The sequence below is a fragment of the Onychostoma macrolepis genome, chromosome 18 (assembly GCF_012432095.1).
Source record: "Onychostoma macrolepis isolate SWU-2019 chromosome 18, ASM1243209v1, whole genome shotgun sequence".
Classification (NCBI taxonomy): domain Eukaryota; kingdom Metazoa; phylum Chordata; class Actinopteri; order Cypriniformes; family Cyprinidae; genus Onychostoma; species Onychostoma macrolepis.
Window position 1 is genome coordinate 30,262,203 of NC_081172.1, and position 17,799 is coordinate 30,280,001.

A 17,799-nucleotide genomic window follows, 5' to 3' on the forward strand; every position below is an offset into this window, starting at 1 on the left:
ATAGATGTGGTTGTTAGAGCTTAAGATGTATTTCACCTTAAAGTTTCCTAGAGAGCCACTAGAGAGCAGTGTTTAGTTTAGTTGGGGTTTACAGGAAGAGGTTAGCAGGAGCAAACTGATGGCACAGATGACTGTGAGAAAAATGGTGTTTTCTGTATTATGTATAAATATTGATCCATAGATATCTTATGCATGAAAATATTTGACTGTGATGTAACATCATAGAACAACGTGAGGTGCAAAATGCCTGCATTAAGCATTTCTTGGCGTTTTCAAACACAAATACATTATGCACACTACATTATTTTACATATTACTTTGTTTGAGTGGCTATGCAGTTGGTGTGATTGCTAGATAATTACTATTTTAACTAAAATGAACCCACCAACAAATATCTGATTAAATGGCTCCATTTTTTTTCTTTAATGTAAGATTATGAAATTTCTTTTTCATTTACCATGTGAAAATTGCAAATCTGATTGCTCAGAAAAGTAATAGCACAAAGTTCTGTCAAAGTTTAAAACTTGGAGTAATGGATCTGTTTAAATTGCTAACCCCAAGTAAGAGCAATAGTAATAGCGATGCTAAAGATCAAAGTAAAAACACTGAACACAGAGCATTTCAAAGTATACTGCATTTGATATTGTGTGCAAACACTATTCTCTCCAGAAATTATTATTACTTTACAAGTGACATCGCCGACTACTGGCCTGGCATGAATAACACAGCAATTTAAGTTGTTTTGCAGATCCATGTGAATGGTGATCATTTTGATAAAGAAGTCATTTGTACATTTTTCAGAAATCAAAGGGAAAAATTCTCAGTTTTTGGACATAGTTGTCATGTAGACATACCCGTAAAGTTTTAGGTATCTTGCACTAGCACTCGTCAACATTTTCCAAGTTCCACTCCATCTCGCGCACAGTTAAAGCTGCAGTCCTTAAGTTTTGCCTCTTTGTCGCCATCTCTGTTTGAAAGCCTGGAATTGCAGCTCTGTCCGGAATTATCTTCCGTGCGCGGGGTTGTACTCTGGCACGGCTCCAGCGCGGTTGAATCTAATGTTTTGAGGAGTATGTGTGTCAGTCTGTCGGTCAGCGCACCGGTGTGGATACTATACTTAGGAATCACAGATTATAGCCTATGTCTTGGAATATATGACCCAAATAAGAACTTTCACCTTATATTGCCATCTGAACAAGTAAGTAACAAGTCTGCCATGTTTGTTCTGACCAACTGAGGAAAAGCATTACAATAAATCGCGCTACCAATGGTGATTAAATCTAACGATCGGTTAGTTCATATCACATCTAACCGTGCAAATTATTATTATAGTTATACTTTATTCTCAAATTATTAATGTTAACAATATCAGCATTGCGTGACAATGTGTATTAGCCTGTGGATTTCAATTTCTGTACAGTGTAATCTAATTGTCATACCATTCGAATTTCATATTAAGAAATTCTTTTAACAAAAAAAGCAAACTATGCTCCCTTCGAACTGGTTTTCTTTAAAATACAAATCATGTGTAATCCCAGGCTATCTGTAATCAGAAGCACATTTAAAATTGGAATATAATTTAATTTCATACACATGTGTTTCATAAACACATAATCCTTTCTGGATTACAATCCGACATCAAAATGATACATTTAGTTATTCTAGCTGCTGTGAGAAAAGGCTATAAATGATTCTCCACCTGCAGGATCCTCACATGCCATAGCCTAGAAGCCGGGACTCAATATTTATGTTTACAGATGTGACGTAATAGCGCAGTGCCATGGTCGAATTTCCTGCGAAAACCTACCAGTACTGCTCAAATTAGAAAACATTATTATAAGCTAACCTTTGTGAATCGGGCTAAAGTAAGGTGATAGTTTTGAACACTGGCTGGTCATGTACTTACTCAAATATTGATAATTTTTAACCCAAAAAAGTTACGGACTCCAGCTTTAAGTTGGGTATTTTTTTGGCTGTGTAACAATGGGCCAGGACAGTGTCGCCACCTTGTGGAACAACATTTTCACAGAATTTTTTATTTTATTTTATGTTTTTTTTATTTTATTTTTTTTGCATGTGCCAAATTAAGCCTAAAGTACGGTGGCTGGGAAGTGCAAAACAACATTACAAAGTGAGAAACACTTTTACGAAGCTTGAGACAAATTTACATTTTGGAAAACATTTTTACATATCATAAAACACAATTACATGGGAAAAACACTTTTACCAAGGACGAAACAAATTTACATTTTAGAAAACAAATTAACAAGACGCAAAACACTTTTACCAGTCCCGAAACAAATTTACAATGACAGATTCTTCACGGAAAGGGAATGTACCACACACCGGAAGTGACGCGGTGAAAGGTGCTGTTGTCGGTGAGCGCGGTAAATTCGTGTTGTGGTTGTGGAGTAAATGCCGTAAATAAAGTTTATGGTGACCGAACATGGACTGCGGCCGAGGGATGTTTTGCCCGTTTTGTGGCAAACACATGAGCAGCTTAAGGCGGTTTTGCTGTACGTGTGGTCGGTGTTTGGAGTTTCTAAAGGACGCGAACCAGACGGAAACACAGGGGACACCTCGACAGCCGGACAGTGTTAAGCTGCTTATGTGTTTGCCACAAAACGGTAGTGATGTGACATTCGACACCGAGGCTTCGAAGCCTGTATCAAAAAAACCAAGCATCTGGCAGTGAAGCACTGTACCGGAGCTTGATTCATTTTGCCAAAACCACGTGATCTGTGACGTCCGAAGCTTCATTTTCGCACACAACCACATGACTGCTTCTTATTCTGTTTCAAATAACGCGAACCACTTGCGCAGTTTGAAGTGTCACTCACTTCTTTGATAAGAATAAAACATGTGTAGTTTTGTGCATGTTCATTTTGTATTAATTCCCGCTTCACAATCACTTCAGCTGACCATTCTGATAATCTTCTTTTATTTTGATCATTTATGCATATCATATATTCTTGCCTATTTTTTCCACAAATTTATTCACTCATTTATTCATATATTGTGTAAAACAATGACTGACATGTAAAAGATTAATTTATATAGCGTTAATACTTTCTTTGTTTTATTTTCATAGCACAAACTGATTTATTATCTGAAACAATCCAAAAATGGCTGTGTCGTCTGGGACGCAAAGGCAGCTATTTCCACCTTTTGACCACAAGATGTCGTTAGTGTGCATCGTTTTGAAAAGCTTCGAGTAATGAACCTTTTTACGATACAGTTGAGGGGAAGCCTTGGTGCTTCGCAAAGCTTCATTTTTACATCACTACAAAGCGGGCAAAACATCCTCGGCCGCAGTCCATATTCGGTCACCATAAACTTTATTTACGGCATTTACTCCACAACCACAACACGAATTTACAGCTCACCAACAACACCACCTTTCACGCGTCACTTCCGGTGTGTGGTACATTCCCTTTCCGTGAAGAATCTGTCATTGTAAATTTGTTTCGGGACTGGTAAAAGTGTTTTGCGTCTTGTTAATTTGTTTTCTAAAATGTAAATTTGTTTCGTCCTTGGTAAAAGTGTTTTTCCCATGTAATTGTGTTTTATGATATGTAAAAATGTTTTCCAAAATGTAAATCTGTCTCGAGCTTCGTAAAAGTGTTTCACACTTTGTAATGTTGTTTTGCACTTCCCGGCCACCGTACTAAAGTATACTTCTGTATAAAAATAGTACACAAATTCTTAGCATAGGCCAGTGCTGCCACCTAGTGATGTCAAAATGGCTGAAAAACTAAATTCGAATTTTGCACTAAAATATTATCAATATTCAAATTATATTAGAATTTAAAAGGCATAATTTCAGTTAGGGGGGAAAAGCTATTGGCTTCCCTCCCGAGGGCGCATCGAGCAAAATATTACTAATACACATTTATTAAAACAATAAAATAACATAACTATCTGTAAAAAAAAGTGCATAATGTTTATAAGCCAAATATAATTAAGTTGCTTAAACAATTATAAACAAAAAAGCATTATGCAAAGTTTAATACAAAGTGACGAAAGCCAATCACATGGAGTATGAGATGCAGTGAGATGGAAAAAATCCCCGCCATGAAGTCCAGAGACATGATTTTTAAAAGTTACGAGACGTGAGCGCAACAGTGATGGATGTCCCTCTAGAAAAAGTGCAAAATATGTGTTCTGTGTGAACGGCTTGGTTTCAGTTTTGACGTAAACAACATCTTGTCTGCATTGATGTTCTCTTTTTCCGCAATGTTTTGAACAAACATCGCAGCATCTAGTGGGTTCAACTGGATAGGCTAACAAAAACAATAAAAAGCAACGACACATCATCATCGCATTTTTGTGTGCCACTTATAAGGCTACCTGATGCACGCCTAGCATTCGAATGCAGCGTTTCTTTATAATCAAAATTAAACAATTTTATTTAACAACCCTTCTACCACCTTGTGAACAAACTAATTAGTGCAAAAAATCTACTGTAGTTGAGAAAATAGAATGTGCATGGTTTGGGCTGTGCTTATACAGTATACATGCATTCTATGCTGAAAATAAAATTTACGTCATGCACATATCATGCACTGTATGCATACCTTAGTGTATGTGTAAAAGATATTGTAGATTTTGGCCTTTTTTTGGGCTTTTACTTTGCAAACATCACTAATTAGTATCCTGGGCCGAGAATGCTGCCATTAAATCATTTGATTCGCTGAGGATCATTTTGTGTTTACTGAGTGTGCAAATCTCAGCAATCCCTCCGGAATGGGCATTTGTCATCAGAAGTGTCATCTTCATAGCACCATCCCATTGAGCATTGCTTGCAATCCCACCGGAGAACGTTTAGGTCCCATCGGACACCTCTTATCAAAGTGGGGTGATATCAGTGGATAGACTGATCCGGCTGCACAGCTGGTGCAGTCACACTTCACAGACAATGATGTCTGAGCACGCAATTCACAGGAGGCAGTTGCCATGGCAACCAGACATAGTTGGAGGGAATGTAAGGGAGAGACACAGCTATGAGCGGAGGCCAACGAGATCCTCACCTGGTACACACAGACACCTATAACTAGTGCCGATGCTGCGGCAGATGCCGTGAGCGCATGGGTTGAGGGCGCAGAAGTCCACTAGCTGGGCACAGGTGGGTCCGGTGAAACCTGCAGGACAGGTGCAGCTGAAGCCCAAACCAGCACCCTGTGGGGAGCAGCTGGCATTATTGTGGCAGGGCCCAGAAGCACAGGGATCAATCTTCTGCTCACATATGGCACCCTGATAACCTAACAGAGAGAAAGAGACTAAGATTTGCAGTATTGCATAAAGAAACCAGTTTGAGTCTGATTCAGTTCATTTGATCTGAATCATGTAGCCTTCAACCTCAGTAACCACTATAGAAAATTACAGACATGAAGAACTCGAGAGAACATCTTCTATTTACAGATGAGAACAACTTGTGAACATGGATGAGATCTTATTTGACAGTATTTGCTAATTGTTGCTAATATTTAAAGTCACAATGAAGTGGAAGTAGTGTATTGGTCAAGTATTGTGGCATACATTTGAGTTCAAAGGATTACTGAAAAAGAAAAACATGTAGGGACCTATGATTTCCAAGATGAGGAAAATGCGGACGGAATCATGGAATCCAGTCATAAAAAGTGTTTTCAGCCTCTGCTGTAGATGAGTACATAAACAATCTCTAGAACTGCTCTGAGAGTCACTTCATTAGAATTTTACAGTTTCTTTTGAGAAAAACTATCATCATATCATATAGAAATGGAAACCAAAAAATCTTCACAACAACCCATCAAAAAAAAAAAAAAAAGTTCAGTTTAACTTAAAGAAACAGTGACAGAAATATTACTTAATGTAATGATACTACTACATAATAAAATTATTGTCAGAATTTATGATCAAATTATTATTTTTAAAGTAATATATCTCATGATATATTATCTCATAAAATTATTTACCATAATTCATTTTAGCAGAAAAATGTAAATACACAACACAGTATTTCTGAAAAAATAAATAAATAAATAAATAAATAAATTATTTTTAAAAAATAAAATCAATTAATTAGAGATGCTTTGGTTAAATGAAATCCGGAAAAAGTAATGGAAAACAGAATTTGGTAAAAGATTTAACATATTTCACATGTCCTTAAAAATGTAATTTTTGTCATAAATTGCTGTTTAATATTGTAAGTTTCATGATTTAATTTAATTACCCATGCTTTTTGATGAATAAAATTTAAATTAACCATTAAAACAGAACATAGAACAATTTAAACAGAAAAAAAATGGAATCCAGAAACATTCAAACAGAAAAACGGAATTTGGAAAAAAATAAAGCACAACTTGGGAAAAATAAAACGGATTTCGTATGGCCCTACGGTTGTTGATTGGATGTTGAGATGTGGGTGTGACACTCAGAGATGAACACGAGCTTGTAGGGTTGTGTTTAAGTGGATAAATAGTAAAAGATTTTAGTCACAATGCCAGTATCATGAATCTATGAACTTCCGTTCACTCACCACCAGAAGTCACTCGCTCACCACATTGACTCTTGCACTACACTAACTGTTGCACATCACCCTCAGACTACAATTCCCATCATCCATTGCACTGAGGACACACACACAGCTGATTGCATTGATCACACAGATGATTCCCATCACAGGCTTTACTTAAGCCATGGACTTCCTCAGTCAGATCGCCAAGTATTGTTCTGCATTTATCACTCACCGAGTGATAGCTGCTTTAGTGAGTAGTCTTGTCATCTCGTGTTGCCTTGTTTCCTGTTCCCTGTTCCCTGTTCCCTGACTCCTGCCTGTGTTTATTGGATTAACCCTTCGTCTTTTCGTTTGGACTCTGTTTGCCCCTGCTTGGACTATTGCTCGTGTTCTCGGATTACCCTTCTTGTCTAAACCCTTTGGATATTGTTCGCCGATCTATGACCCACGCATGCCCTCGGAATTCTCTTGTGTATTGTCCTCAACATATCTGTTTGCCACTGTTTGAACTATGCCTGTTATGACCACGTCTCTGTCTAATAAAAACCTGAAAATGGATCTGCACGTCTCACGTCTTGTTTGCCCTGTTACAGCCAGAACTATTGGCTTTATTTACAGATGAGTGACAAATTAAGGAAAAACCTGTATGAAATGTCTTAGTAAGGTTGGGCAACCACTACTGCCAGAGCAGCTTCAATGCGCTTTAGCATTCTGTAAATCTCTGGAAACTCTATTTGATGGATGGAGCACCACTGTATTCCCTTATTTGGCATTTTAATGAGGATGATGGAGAACCTTGAAAATCGAAACGTGTTCAACTGGGTTGAGATCAGGTGGATTTTCCTTTGCATTTATCAGCTGTTTGCTAAAAAAGTCAGTAAAAAACTGAATTCTGTGTATAGGTTTGTGCGGGCACACATGTACAGTGTATGTTTGTTGTTGTGCATTTGTAGTCTCCTCTTAGTAACATGCACGCACCAGCAGATTACAAGCTTGGTGGCTATGATCCCCCCCAATAAATGTCAATCACACACAGAGAAATAGAGCTCAGTGCGCTGATCCGCCCACAGTTTCCCTTACGGAAGCGCTTTCATGCATTATCTTAATGAAACTCTCGCAGCCTGACAGAGTCAACATGAATGTGCTTCACTGCCAGTATTAGAGGAATAGTTCACCCAAAATTGAAAATGCATTATTTATTTATCCTCATGCCATTCCATGTCGTTCCAAACCCATATGCTTTTATTTATTTATTTTTTTGTGGAACACAAAAGGTGAAACTAGGACAGATCATAGTGGTCACGACTGTGAAGCTCCAGCTAAAAAAGCACCTTGACAGTCATCCATTAAACTTGTGCACTATTGAATTTTTCTGAAGTCAAACGTACATGTAAGCTCAAATCAATGTCAATTTGGATATCAATTTCATCAAAAAACATCATTGTTGTAATGTGTCTCATGACCAAACCTCACTGACATCAAACATCACACAACTGGTACCATATTTCATTTGAGAGCTTCATTGAAGGGGAAGATTTGCAGTGAATGATTAAAATTTTAGTCTCCATTGTATGGAGACTTGGAACATTAATTTGGACTACTTTTATAGTGCATTTATGGTGATTCATAAATGTGAATATTACTAACTGTGATTTGAAAAAATCATCCTATTGTGTTCCACTGAAAGAATATATTTAGCAGACATTTTTATCCAAAAGTGACTTGCAATAGAGGAGAATAACCAATTTTGCATCATTCACAGTATACAATGCTGCGTTTATTAGAAAGCTAGAGGTAGGTAGAGCAGAGAAGAAATGCAGAGAAGAGGAAGAATATTTCATTGGTTTAGGGTTGTAGAGTGGTTAATGCTGGTGGAAAAGGGATGTCTTCAGCTGCTTCTTGAAAGCAGAAAACTTCTTGAAAGTTGATGGTTTCAGCAGTTTGGGTAAAGGCTGATAGCTCATTTCAACAGAGAAGGGAAGAAAGGGTGACAGCTCTGGAAAGTGACTTTGTGGAAGTAAAAAAAAAAAAAAAGAAAGCATACAGGTTTAAAACGACATGTAGAATAATGAAAGAATTTTCAGTTTTGAGTGAACCGTCTTCCCTGTTTCGAATGGTACTAAAGGTTCGATTCCAACCGAATGCCTTTCTTTGCTGTTTGCGGTCTTTCTATTTCCGTCCTGATTTTGAATGGATGGTTTAGCCCCGAGATGCCGAAATAGCTATTAACTGCCTCATGTAGTTGTTAAAATATTTAAAGCCGTACCCTGAGCTGTACCACACTAATTAGAAATGTGCTAAAGGTGCCACTTATTGTTTCAGCGTTCCTTGTGTTTCAAACGGTGGCTTACGGTGCCCGTTCACACCGCAAGATTAATATTTCAGCCTTCGAGTGCATTTCTGCCACCAAAGTTCAAGGGACTCCTATCAAATTTCCTTTCCTATCTGTTTCTAGTGCTTCTTCAGGAAGCAGAAGCGGTTGTGTCCCCGTTCTATCTGCTGACTGAGAGCGTGCCCTGGTTAGAGAGAGAGCCAGCGCTGAAGGTATGGTCCTCCTGAGAGAGAGGGCGGTGCTGGGCTGTGTTTCACGATTAATTGGAAGAAAGGAAGAGAGTTTAAAATAAGCTACTCTCTGACACACTTAGAGAGAGCAAGAGGAGAAGGAACAGAAATAGAGCTCGAATCAGGACGATTCAAGCTTAACACACACGTACACTTGCAACCATACACACCGAGACAAGCACACAACAGATTTGATCGTGTCAGACATGATTTCATGAGAGGAGGCTATAAATAAGTACCTTCAGCACAATAGCAGTGAGGTCCTTCAAGGCTGCTGGAGCAAGTGGCTCCATTCCTGCAGGGTCCAGAAACACAGTGATCCACCAATGACTGACAACGATCTCCCTCAAAACCTAAAACACACACAGATTGTATTACAATCTAAATTTTCCATATCACATCTGACTTTGAAAACTAATTAAATATTGTGTATCTAAATTAAATATTAATGTGCATTTCATACACACTAGGGATAGACCGATGATCGGTTTTAGCGACCAATAATTGCTTTTCCTTAATGGAATATCGGTTTTGTAATATTAGATTGTATTGTAAAACTTTATTGTAAAAGAAAATTGTCTTTGGCTCACCAGCACAACAAAATTAGTAGCAACACACATAGTAAAATAAAATCACAATCATTAGTCACATTACGCATATTACATAAAAGAGAATAAAAAGATACAGTTCATGCTTTACATACTGTTTGATTAAACACTTGCTGAATTAATGATTTTAATTGCATTTGGGATAAATGACCTCTTAAACACATTTTTATTTACTAGAGGAACTCTATAACGTCTACCTGACTTCAAGGGCTCAAACTGGCTGAAAAGAAGATGAGACCTATCTGCAAGAATAACTCTCGCCTTCTTCTTTGTCCTTTCTACATAATGTTGTATTAATTGGTTCTGAGGCCTGCCAACTATTTATTTGCCATGGATTAAATTCTGGAAATTTGTTCTTGAGTATGCAATTTAGATGCTCATACCAGGCAGAAAGATGAAAGGTTAAAACACTTTCGACAATGGATTTATACACAAGTTCCAAGATGTGCTTACAAACACGGCCACTAAGCTGGCTGAGAAGAAAAAGTCGCTGAGACCATCTTTTAAAAATATACTCTGAATTCTAATATGAGTTATATTCTATTATCTAGATCCACCAATATAATAAAAAAAACCAAAAAAAAAAAAACACATGTGGCCAAAAGCATTTGATGTGCTTGTCATTTTCTGTAAAAGACTAAATATAGGTTGGTTTAAGTGACCGATCATCACTTATCCTTAATCCAACATTGGTTTTGTAATAATGGATCCACCAATAATTTATAATTATTCCAGGAACTAGTTGTGTTTGCATGCTTTTTAAAGTAAAACATTAAATGAATATCAATTGTGCATATCATTTTCTGACATATAAAAAATACAAACAATTGGCCTTATTATCAGTTATAAAAAAATCTATTTTGTTCTATCTCTAATACACAAGCACACATTTGTTTTTGATGGGAACTTTTTATGATGAGCTAAAGATAGTTTCAACCCTAAAATTAAACCTCACAAAAACTGCATTCAACATTTTTATTAAGACATTATTCAGCATGTTTATTAAGATGTTTCCTCCTGGGTGTGATTTTTAGGTTTTACTATTCTTGAATGACTGACAAAGATCTCTTTCAAAACACACAGACAGATTGTATTATTTTAGTTTGCAATAACCCATCTGAATTGTAAACACATTCAATTTTTTTATTAGTTTTTTTTAGTGTTTTTTTTTCATGCCCTTTTTTTATTTAGATAGGACAGTAGGTAGACAGGAAGCAAAGTGGGTGAGAGAGAGGGGGGTGGGATCGGTAAAAGATCCGTGAACCGGGACTTGAACGGATGCCTGAAGCGCAATTATGCTGGCCACGAGGCCATCGGTGCCGACAAACACATTCAATTTTTAATGCATCATACAAACTAGAGATTGACCAATAATCGTTTTAAGTGACTGATAATCACTTTTTTTTCTTAATCCAAAATATCGGTTTTGTAATATCGAATCCACAGACAATGTACTGTATGACAATGTATAATTATTCCAGGGAACTAGTTGTGTTTGCATGATTTTTAATGTAAAACATAAAAAAAAAAAAAATTTTGCATATCAGTTTTCAGACAAACATACAAACAATCGGCATTGTTATCGGTTATCTAAAAAAATCTATATTGGTCAATCTCAAGCACACATGTATTTTTGATGGGAACTTTTTATATTGAGCTAAAGAAACCTCAGAAAAAACTGCATTTTTACATTTTTAAGACATTATTTAGCATGTTTATTAAGATGTTTTCCTCATGGGGATTTTTTGATGATTTTTAGGTTTTACTATCCTTGAATGACTGACATAGATCTCTTTCAAAACACACACAGATTGTATTATCTCAGTTTACCATAACACATCGGAATTTAAAAACACATTCAATTTAAATGCATCATACAAACTATAGATTGGCCGATAATTGGTTTCAGTGAATTTTCCTTAATTCAATATCGGTTTTGTAATATCGGATCCACAGACAATGTTTGACAATGTATAATTATACACAAATAGGGAACTAGTTGTGTTTGCATGATTTTTAAAGTAAAACATTAAATGAATATCAAGTTTGCATATCAGTTTTCAGACATATAAATAAACAAATATACAATTGCATTGTAATCGGTTACACAAGCAAACTTTTTTTTTTTCCTTTCCTTTCCTTTGAGTTCTACTGTTTTTATATTGAACTAAAAACCCTCTTTTTATTTATTTTTTTGCATTTTTAACTTTTTCATTAAGACATGATTTAGTATGTTTATTAAGTTATTTTCCTCATGGGGATATTGGTAATTTCAGGTTTTAATATCCTTGTGGGAACATTTAGTCCTTATAATGTTGGGAAAACCTGACTCACACAAACAAATGGCTGCAGTAAACACAATCTGTTATTTTCCTTCAGATTAAAACAGTGAGAAAAAAAAAAAAAAACGAACAAAGCCTTCAGTTATAAACCAACAAGAATCAGTTGGCCAAAGCAGGCTGGCTGTTTTTCTTACAATACCACTAATTAACATCATTTATGCCCTCCATAATCCTCTTACAAAAATGGACGGAACAGTGAACAGTGTTTGTTTGTGTGCTTGCGTGACTTCCACTAGACATTAACAGATATGCCCTGCAATCAGCATGTCCATGACAGCATTTCTTAAAAAGGCACAATTGTTTCTTCTGGAAGGCTTCAAATAACAGGCTCAAAATAATCTTCATTTACATGATCAAAGGCACAAATCCCCGACCTTCAATGTCTCTTGCTCAACCTTTATTTTGTTCTTCCTTTTCCATTTTCTTCCCCTGCCCTATCTTTCCATTTAAAGCATCATCAGAGTATTAAAGCTCTGTGATCTTCCCAAGGTTAACCTCCATTATTCACGAAAACAGACACAAGACAGCACATGCATATATACACAATTCATAAGGACTCTATTCCTGTTATACAAATACTCAGAGATATTTCAAGTGAATGAAATTTCAGTGAATAAATGCACATTGTAGGTGGTTTTTAATGTTTTTAATATAAATGTTTGATGTTTATGTAGAACTAACTAGGGAAAGGGAATTTTACAGCAAAACTAATAACACTAAATGTTGTTCTTCTGATCTTTCTATTCCTTGAAAACAAGTAATTACATTTGTGCAAAGCTGACAGACTCCCTTGTCATTTATTTATGTTTATGTTCTCCATCTGAAAACATTAAACTTTGTCAATTTAGATTATCTGTTGTTAATGTTATTGTTGCAGCTGATATGCTGTGCTTTTATTGTTGTGATATGAAGATGAAATTAAATAAAAACTGAAGCAAAACAATATTGGTTGGAAAAAAATCTCGAAAAATCATCAGAACTGTTTTCATAATTGATAATAAAAATAAATGTTTCTTGAGCAGCCAATCAGCATATAAGGATATTTTCTGAAGGATCACGTGACACTGAAGACTGGAGTTCACAGGAATAAATTACATTTTACAATATATTCGAATAGAAAACAGCTATACTATTATATACTGTTTTTATTGTATTTTTGATTAAAATAAATGAAGCCCTGGTGAGCATAAAATACATTTCTATAACATTTATATTATTATGACTTTTCATATATATTATCATTTAAACTTACGTAGACATCACAGTGAACTATTAAAAAGCTTGGTGTTTCAAGTAAAAAATAAAATTTAAAAGGTTTTATTTTTCCTATATAACCTATATAACTCACTGATGAATAGGGGTATGCAAATGTGATATTCCAGTCAAAACACAAATAATACAACTAAGATCAAAACCTTGTTATTTCTATCGTAGTAATTGAGCCAAGGGATGCACATGTCCAGACAGTTTTCTGAGAATGACTCAAACACACACAAGCTCACACACCTGACTGGCAGGTGCAGGTGTAGTTTTGTCCTTCATCTCTCTGTCTGAGGTCAGTACAGGTGCCGTTGTTCTCACAGGGCTTCAGGTGACATGCGTCAAACTCCTCACAGAAGATCCCAGAATACCCATCATCACACTGGCAGTAAAATGTGTCCTGTATTTCACATTTAAACACGTCATCAAATGTTCACAGAAACTCTGGACCGAAAGCACACAAAAGTAACTATTATATCAACACTTTGGAAAGAAAAACAGCAGCACAGATCCAGGATTGTACTACTGGCCTTTCAGTTCTCCAAAAAGAGAAAATATGAGAACAAATAACTTATTATTATCTGAGGTCATTACCACAGAGGACTGGGTGATGCATTTTCCTTTCCCAGAGCATTGTGGGTCGCTGAATCCACTGCCAGGCTCCATACAGTTATTGGTTTTTACATTGAGATGCAGCCTCAAAGTGACCTCCGGACCAGAGGGTGCACCAACGTGCAGCACACCTACATAACGAGAGATAAACAAAAAATGTCCATAGTTGTAATAGAGAGTAACCTTTTTACCTTTTTTCAAAGAAAGTGTGAGCCACTGGAGTGCTTGCCAGGTTGTTGCTATGCAGGTGCTAATGTGTTCTGATTGTTTTTTAGCTTGTTTTATGATTGGCTGTTGTGTTTTACGTCTTCGGTTAGTTATTTATTCAAAGATGGTGAATGCACAATTAACAGTTACTATAAAAAATCTTTAAAAGATAAATTATTATTATTTTTTTTTAATAATTAAAAAATGTAATAATTAACTTACACTTCAATAAATGTGAGACCTTAATTATATATACAGTATGTATATATAATATTTTATTATATTAAAGCTTTTTTGTCATTTATTAGATAATACACACACACACACACACACACACACATGTTCGTTTTTCTGAAAAGTGGGGACATCCCATAGGTGTAATGGTTTTTATACAGTACTTACTGTTGCCCTACACCAATCCTACACCTAAACCTACCCCTTACAGGAGACTGTGCATTTCAACTTTCCCCAAAAAAACCTCACTCTGTATGATTTATAAGCGTTTTGAAAAGTGGGGACATGGGTCAATGTCCTGAAAAGTCACCTTCACCTTGTAATACCTATGTCATACCTTTGTCATTATACAAATCTATGTCCTGACTTTTCACAAAAACGCGCGCACACACACACACACACACACACAGAGTATATTCACTTTATTATAGTCAGCCACATTGTACACACATAATACACCTAACTGTCTTGCCTGTCTTAACCCAGACACATCTAGATTCTCATTTATTATACAAAGCAAATCCATGTCATTGAATTTTAATAATATTGTGGATATTTTTTTACGCAACTATAAACCTTCAAAACACAATTTCCTTTTAGGTTCAGGTCCTGATATTTTCTAACATCTGCTAAGACCACAACAGTGTCTTTTTTCTCCCTCTCAGACATAAACAGACATGTGCACACACACACACACACACACACACAGCAATGCCTCAAGGGCAGACATTGTTTGGCTCACAGAACCAGACAGGGTCAAATAAAAGACTCACAACACTCATCAATGCGTCTGGAAAAATTCTGAATTGCAAACAAGTTGGAAACAGACTTTATGCACAAGGATGTTTCAAAGGCAAAGTCCCAATTTGAAGCAAATAATTTATTGTACTGTGTGTGTGTGTGTGTGTGTGTGTGTATATACATATATATATATATATACCGTATAAGAAATTATTTGATTCAAAAACTGGGATATACTGTATACTGTATATATTTCTCCATGTTGCAGGCACATTCACATGTTTGAAAACACACACTTACTGATAAAGTAGTTGTGTCCGAATGGCAGGGACTGGTCAGGGAGCACCAGGCCATCTGAGCTCTGCTGAAACCACATGATTGTACCATCTGCAACAGAGCACTGCTCATAACCAGCCTCACCTACTCGCCACAGCACAGCGGATCCACTCACATTACCCACCAATCTACACACACACACACACACACACACACACAGATCTCATCAAAATCAGTCACATGTCAGTATGTCAATGAACTAAAGTCAGGAAAATTATGTAGCACACTGTACAATGGGAACAACATTAAAAACAATATACTTTTAGACTTTTATTCTTCCATAAATATGAGAGCCTAATACATTTTATTTTATACTATATGTTTTAATGTAGTAATATTTTAATAACAAGTTTTATTAATAATTGATTACATTAAATATTTATTATAATATAGAAATCATATTCAATATACAGGTGCATCTCAATAAATTAGAATGTCGTGGAAAAGTTCATTTATTTCAATAATTCAACTCAAATTGTGAAACTCGTGTATTAAATAAATTCAATGCACACAGACTGAAGAAGTTTAAGTCTTTGGTTCTTTTAATTGTGATGATTTTGGCTCACATTTAACAAAAAAACACCAATTCACTATCTCAACAAATTAGAATACTTCATAAGACCAATGAAAAAAACATTTTTGGTGAATTGTTGGCCTTCTGGAAAGTATGTTAATTTACTATATATGTACTCAATATTTGGTAGGGGCTCCTTTTGCTTTAATTACTGCCTCAATTCGGCGTGGCATGGAGGTGATCAGTTAGTGGCACTGCTGAGGTGGTATGGAAGCCCAGGTTTCTTTGACAGTGTCCTTCAGCTCATCTGCATTTTTTGGTCTCTTGTTTCTCATTTTCCTCTTGACAAATAACCCATAGATTCTCGATGGGGTTCAGGTCTGGTGAGTTTGCTGGCCAGTCAAGCACACCAACACAATGGTCATTTAACCAACTTTTGGTGCTTTTGGCAGTGTGGGCAGGTGCCAAATCCTGCTGGAAAATGAAATCAGCATCTTCAAAAAGCTGGTCAGCAGAAGGAAGCATGAAGTGCTCCAAAATTTCTTGGTAAACGGGTGCAGTGACTTTGGTTTTCAAAAAACACAATGGACCAACACCAGCAGATGACATTGCACCCCAAATCATCACAGACTGTGGAAACTTAACACTGGACTTCAAGCAACTTGGGCTATGAGCTTCTCCACCCTTCCTCCAGACTCTAGGACCTTGGTTTCCAAATGAAATACAAAACTTGCTCTCATCTGAAAAGAGGACTTTGGACCACTGGGCAACAGTCCAGTTCTTCTTCTCCTTAGCCCAGGTAAGACGCCTGACGTTGTCTGTGGTTCAGGAGTGGCTTAACAAGAGGAATACGACAACTGTAGCCAAATTCCTTGACACGTCTGTGTGTGGTGGCTCTTGATGCCTTGACCCCAGCCTCAGTCCATTCCTTGTGAAGTTCACCCAAATTCTTGAATCGATTTTGCTTGACAATCCTCATAAGGCTGTGGTTCTCTCGGTTGGTTGTGTATCTTTTTCTTCCACACTTTTTCCTTCCACTCAACTTTCTGTTAACATGCTTGGATACAGCACTCTGTGAACAGTCAGCTTCTTTGGCAATGAATGTTTGTGGCTTACCCTCCTTGTGAAGGGTGTCAATGATTGTCTTCTGGACAACTGTCAGATCAGCAGTCTTCCCCATCATTGTGTAGCCTAGGGAACCAAACTGAGAGACCATTTTGAAGGCCCAGGAAACCTTTGCAGGTGTTTTGAGTTGATTTGCTGATTGGCATGTCACCATATTCTAATTTGTTGAGATGGTGGGTTTTTGTTAAATGCGAGCCAAAATCATCTCAATTAAAAGAACCAAAGACTTAAACTACTTCAGTCTGTGTGCATTGAATTTATTTAATACATGAGTTTCACAATTTGAGTTGAATTACTGAAATAAATAATTTTTTCCACGACATTCTAATTTATTGAGATGCACCTGTATAATATTCAAAAGTTTACTATATTAAAGATTTTTTAATAATTCATATTATCTAAAATCTCGATTTATCTGTTATGTTTGCCAAAAATCATATGAAAGGTACTTTGACAATTTTACCATATCATTTTAATGTAATCCAAAAGTGTGGCTATGGTTTAGATGTATAATTAAATCTAAAAAGTTATACGTTTATTACATTAAATATTTATTATAATATATGAATAATGTAAAATGTATTCTATTCAATAATTTACTATATTAAAGCATTTTAAAAATAATTTATATGATGTAAATTCATATTTATCTGTTTTGTTGGCCAAAAATGATCTGAAAAGTACTTGGAAATTATATGGTAAAATTGTCAATGAACTCCAAAAGTGTGTCTGTGGTTAATTTAATTATATATATATATATAT

At 36.1% G+C, this 17,799-nt stretch overlaps 1 protein-coding gene across 1 annotated transcript in view; it reads right to left on the reverse strand.

Annotated features, from left to right (window-relative positions):
* dner (delta/notch-like EGF repeat containing) overlaps window positions 1-17,799 on the reverse strand; it is a 44,493-nt gene that overhangs the window by 8,109 nt on the left and 18,585 nt on the right. The window contains exons 4-8 of the mRNA XM_058750581.1: window positions 15,363-15,526; window positions 13,863-14,011; window positions 13,515-13,668; window positions 9,298-9,411; window positions 5,031-5,261 (exon numbers count right to left, since the gene is read on the reverse strand). Of these exons, the coding sequence (XP_058606564.1) occupies window positions 5,031-5,261; window positions 9,298-9,411; window positions 13,515-13,668; window positions 13,863-14,011; window positions 15,363-15,526 (812 nt within the window). The remainder of the gene's footprint in view (window positions 1-5,030; window positions 5,262-9,297; window positions 9,412-13,514; window positions 13,669-13,862; window positions 14,012-15,362; window positions 15,527-17,799) is intronic.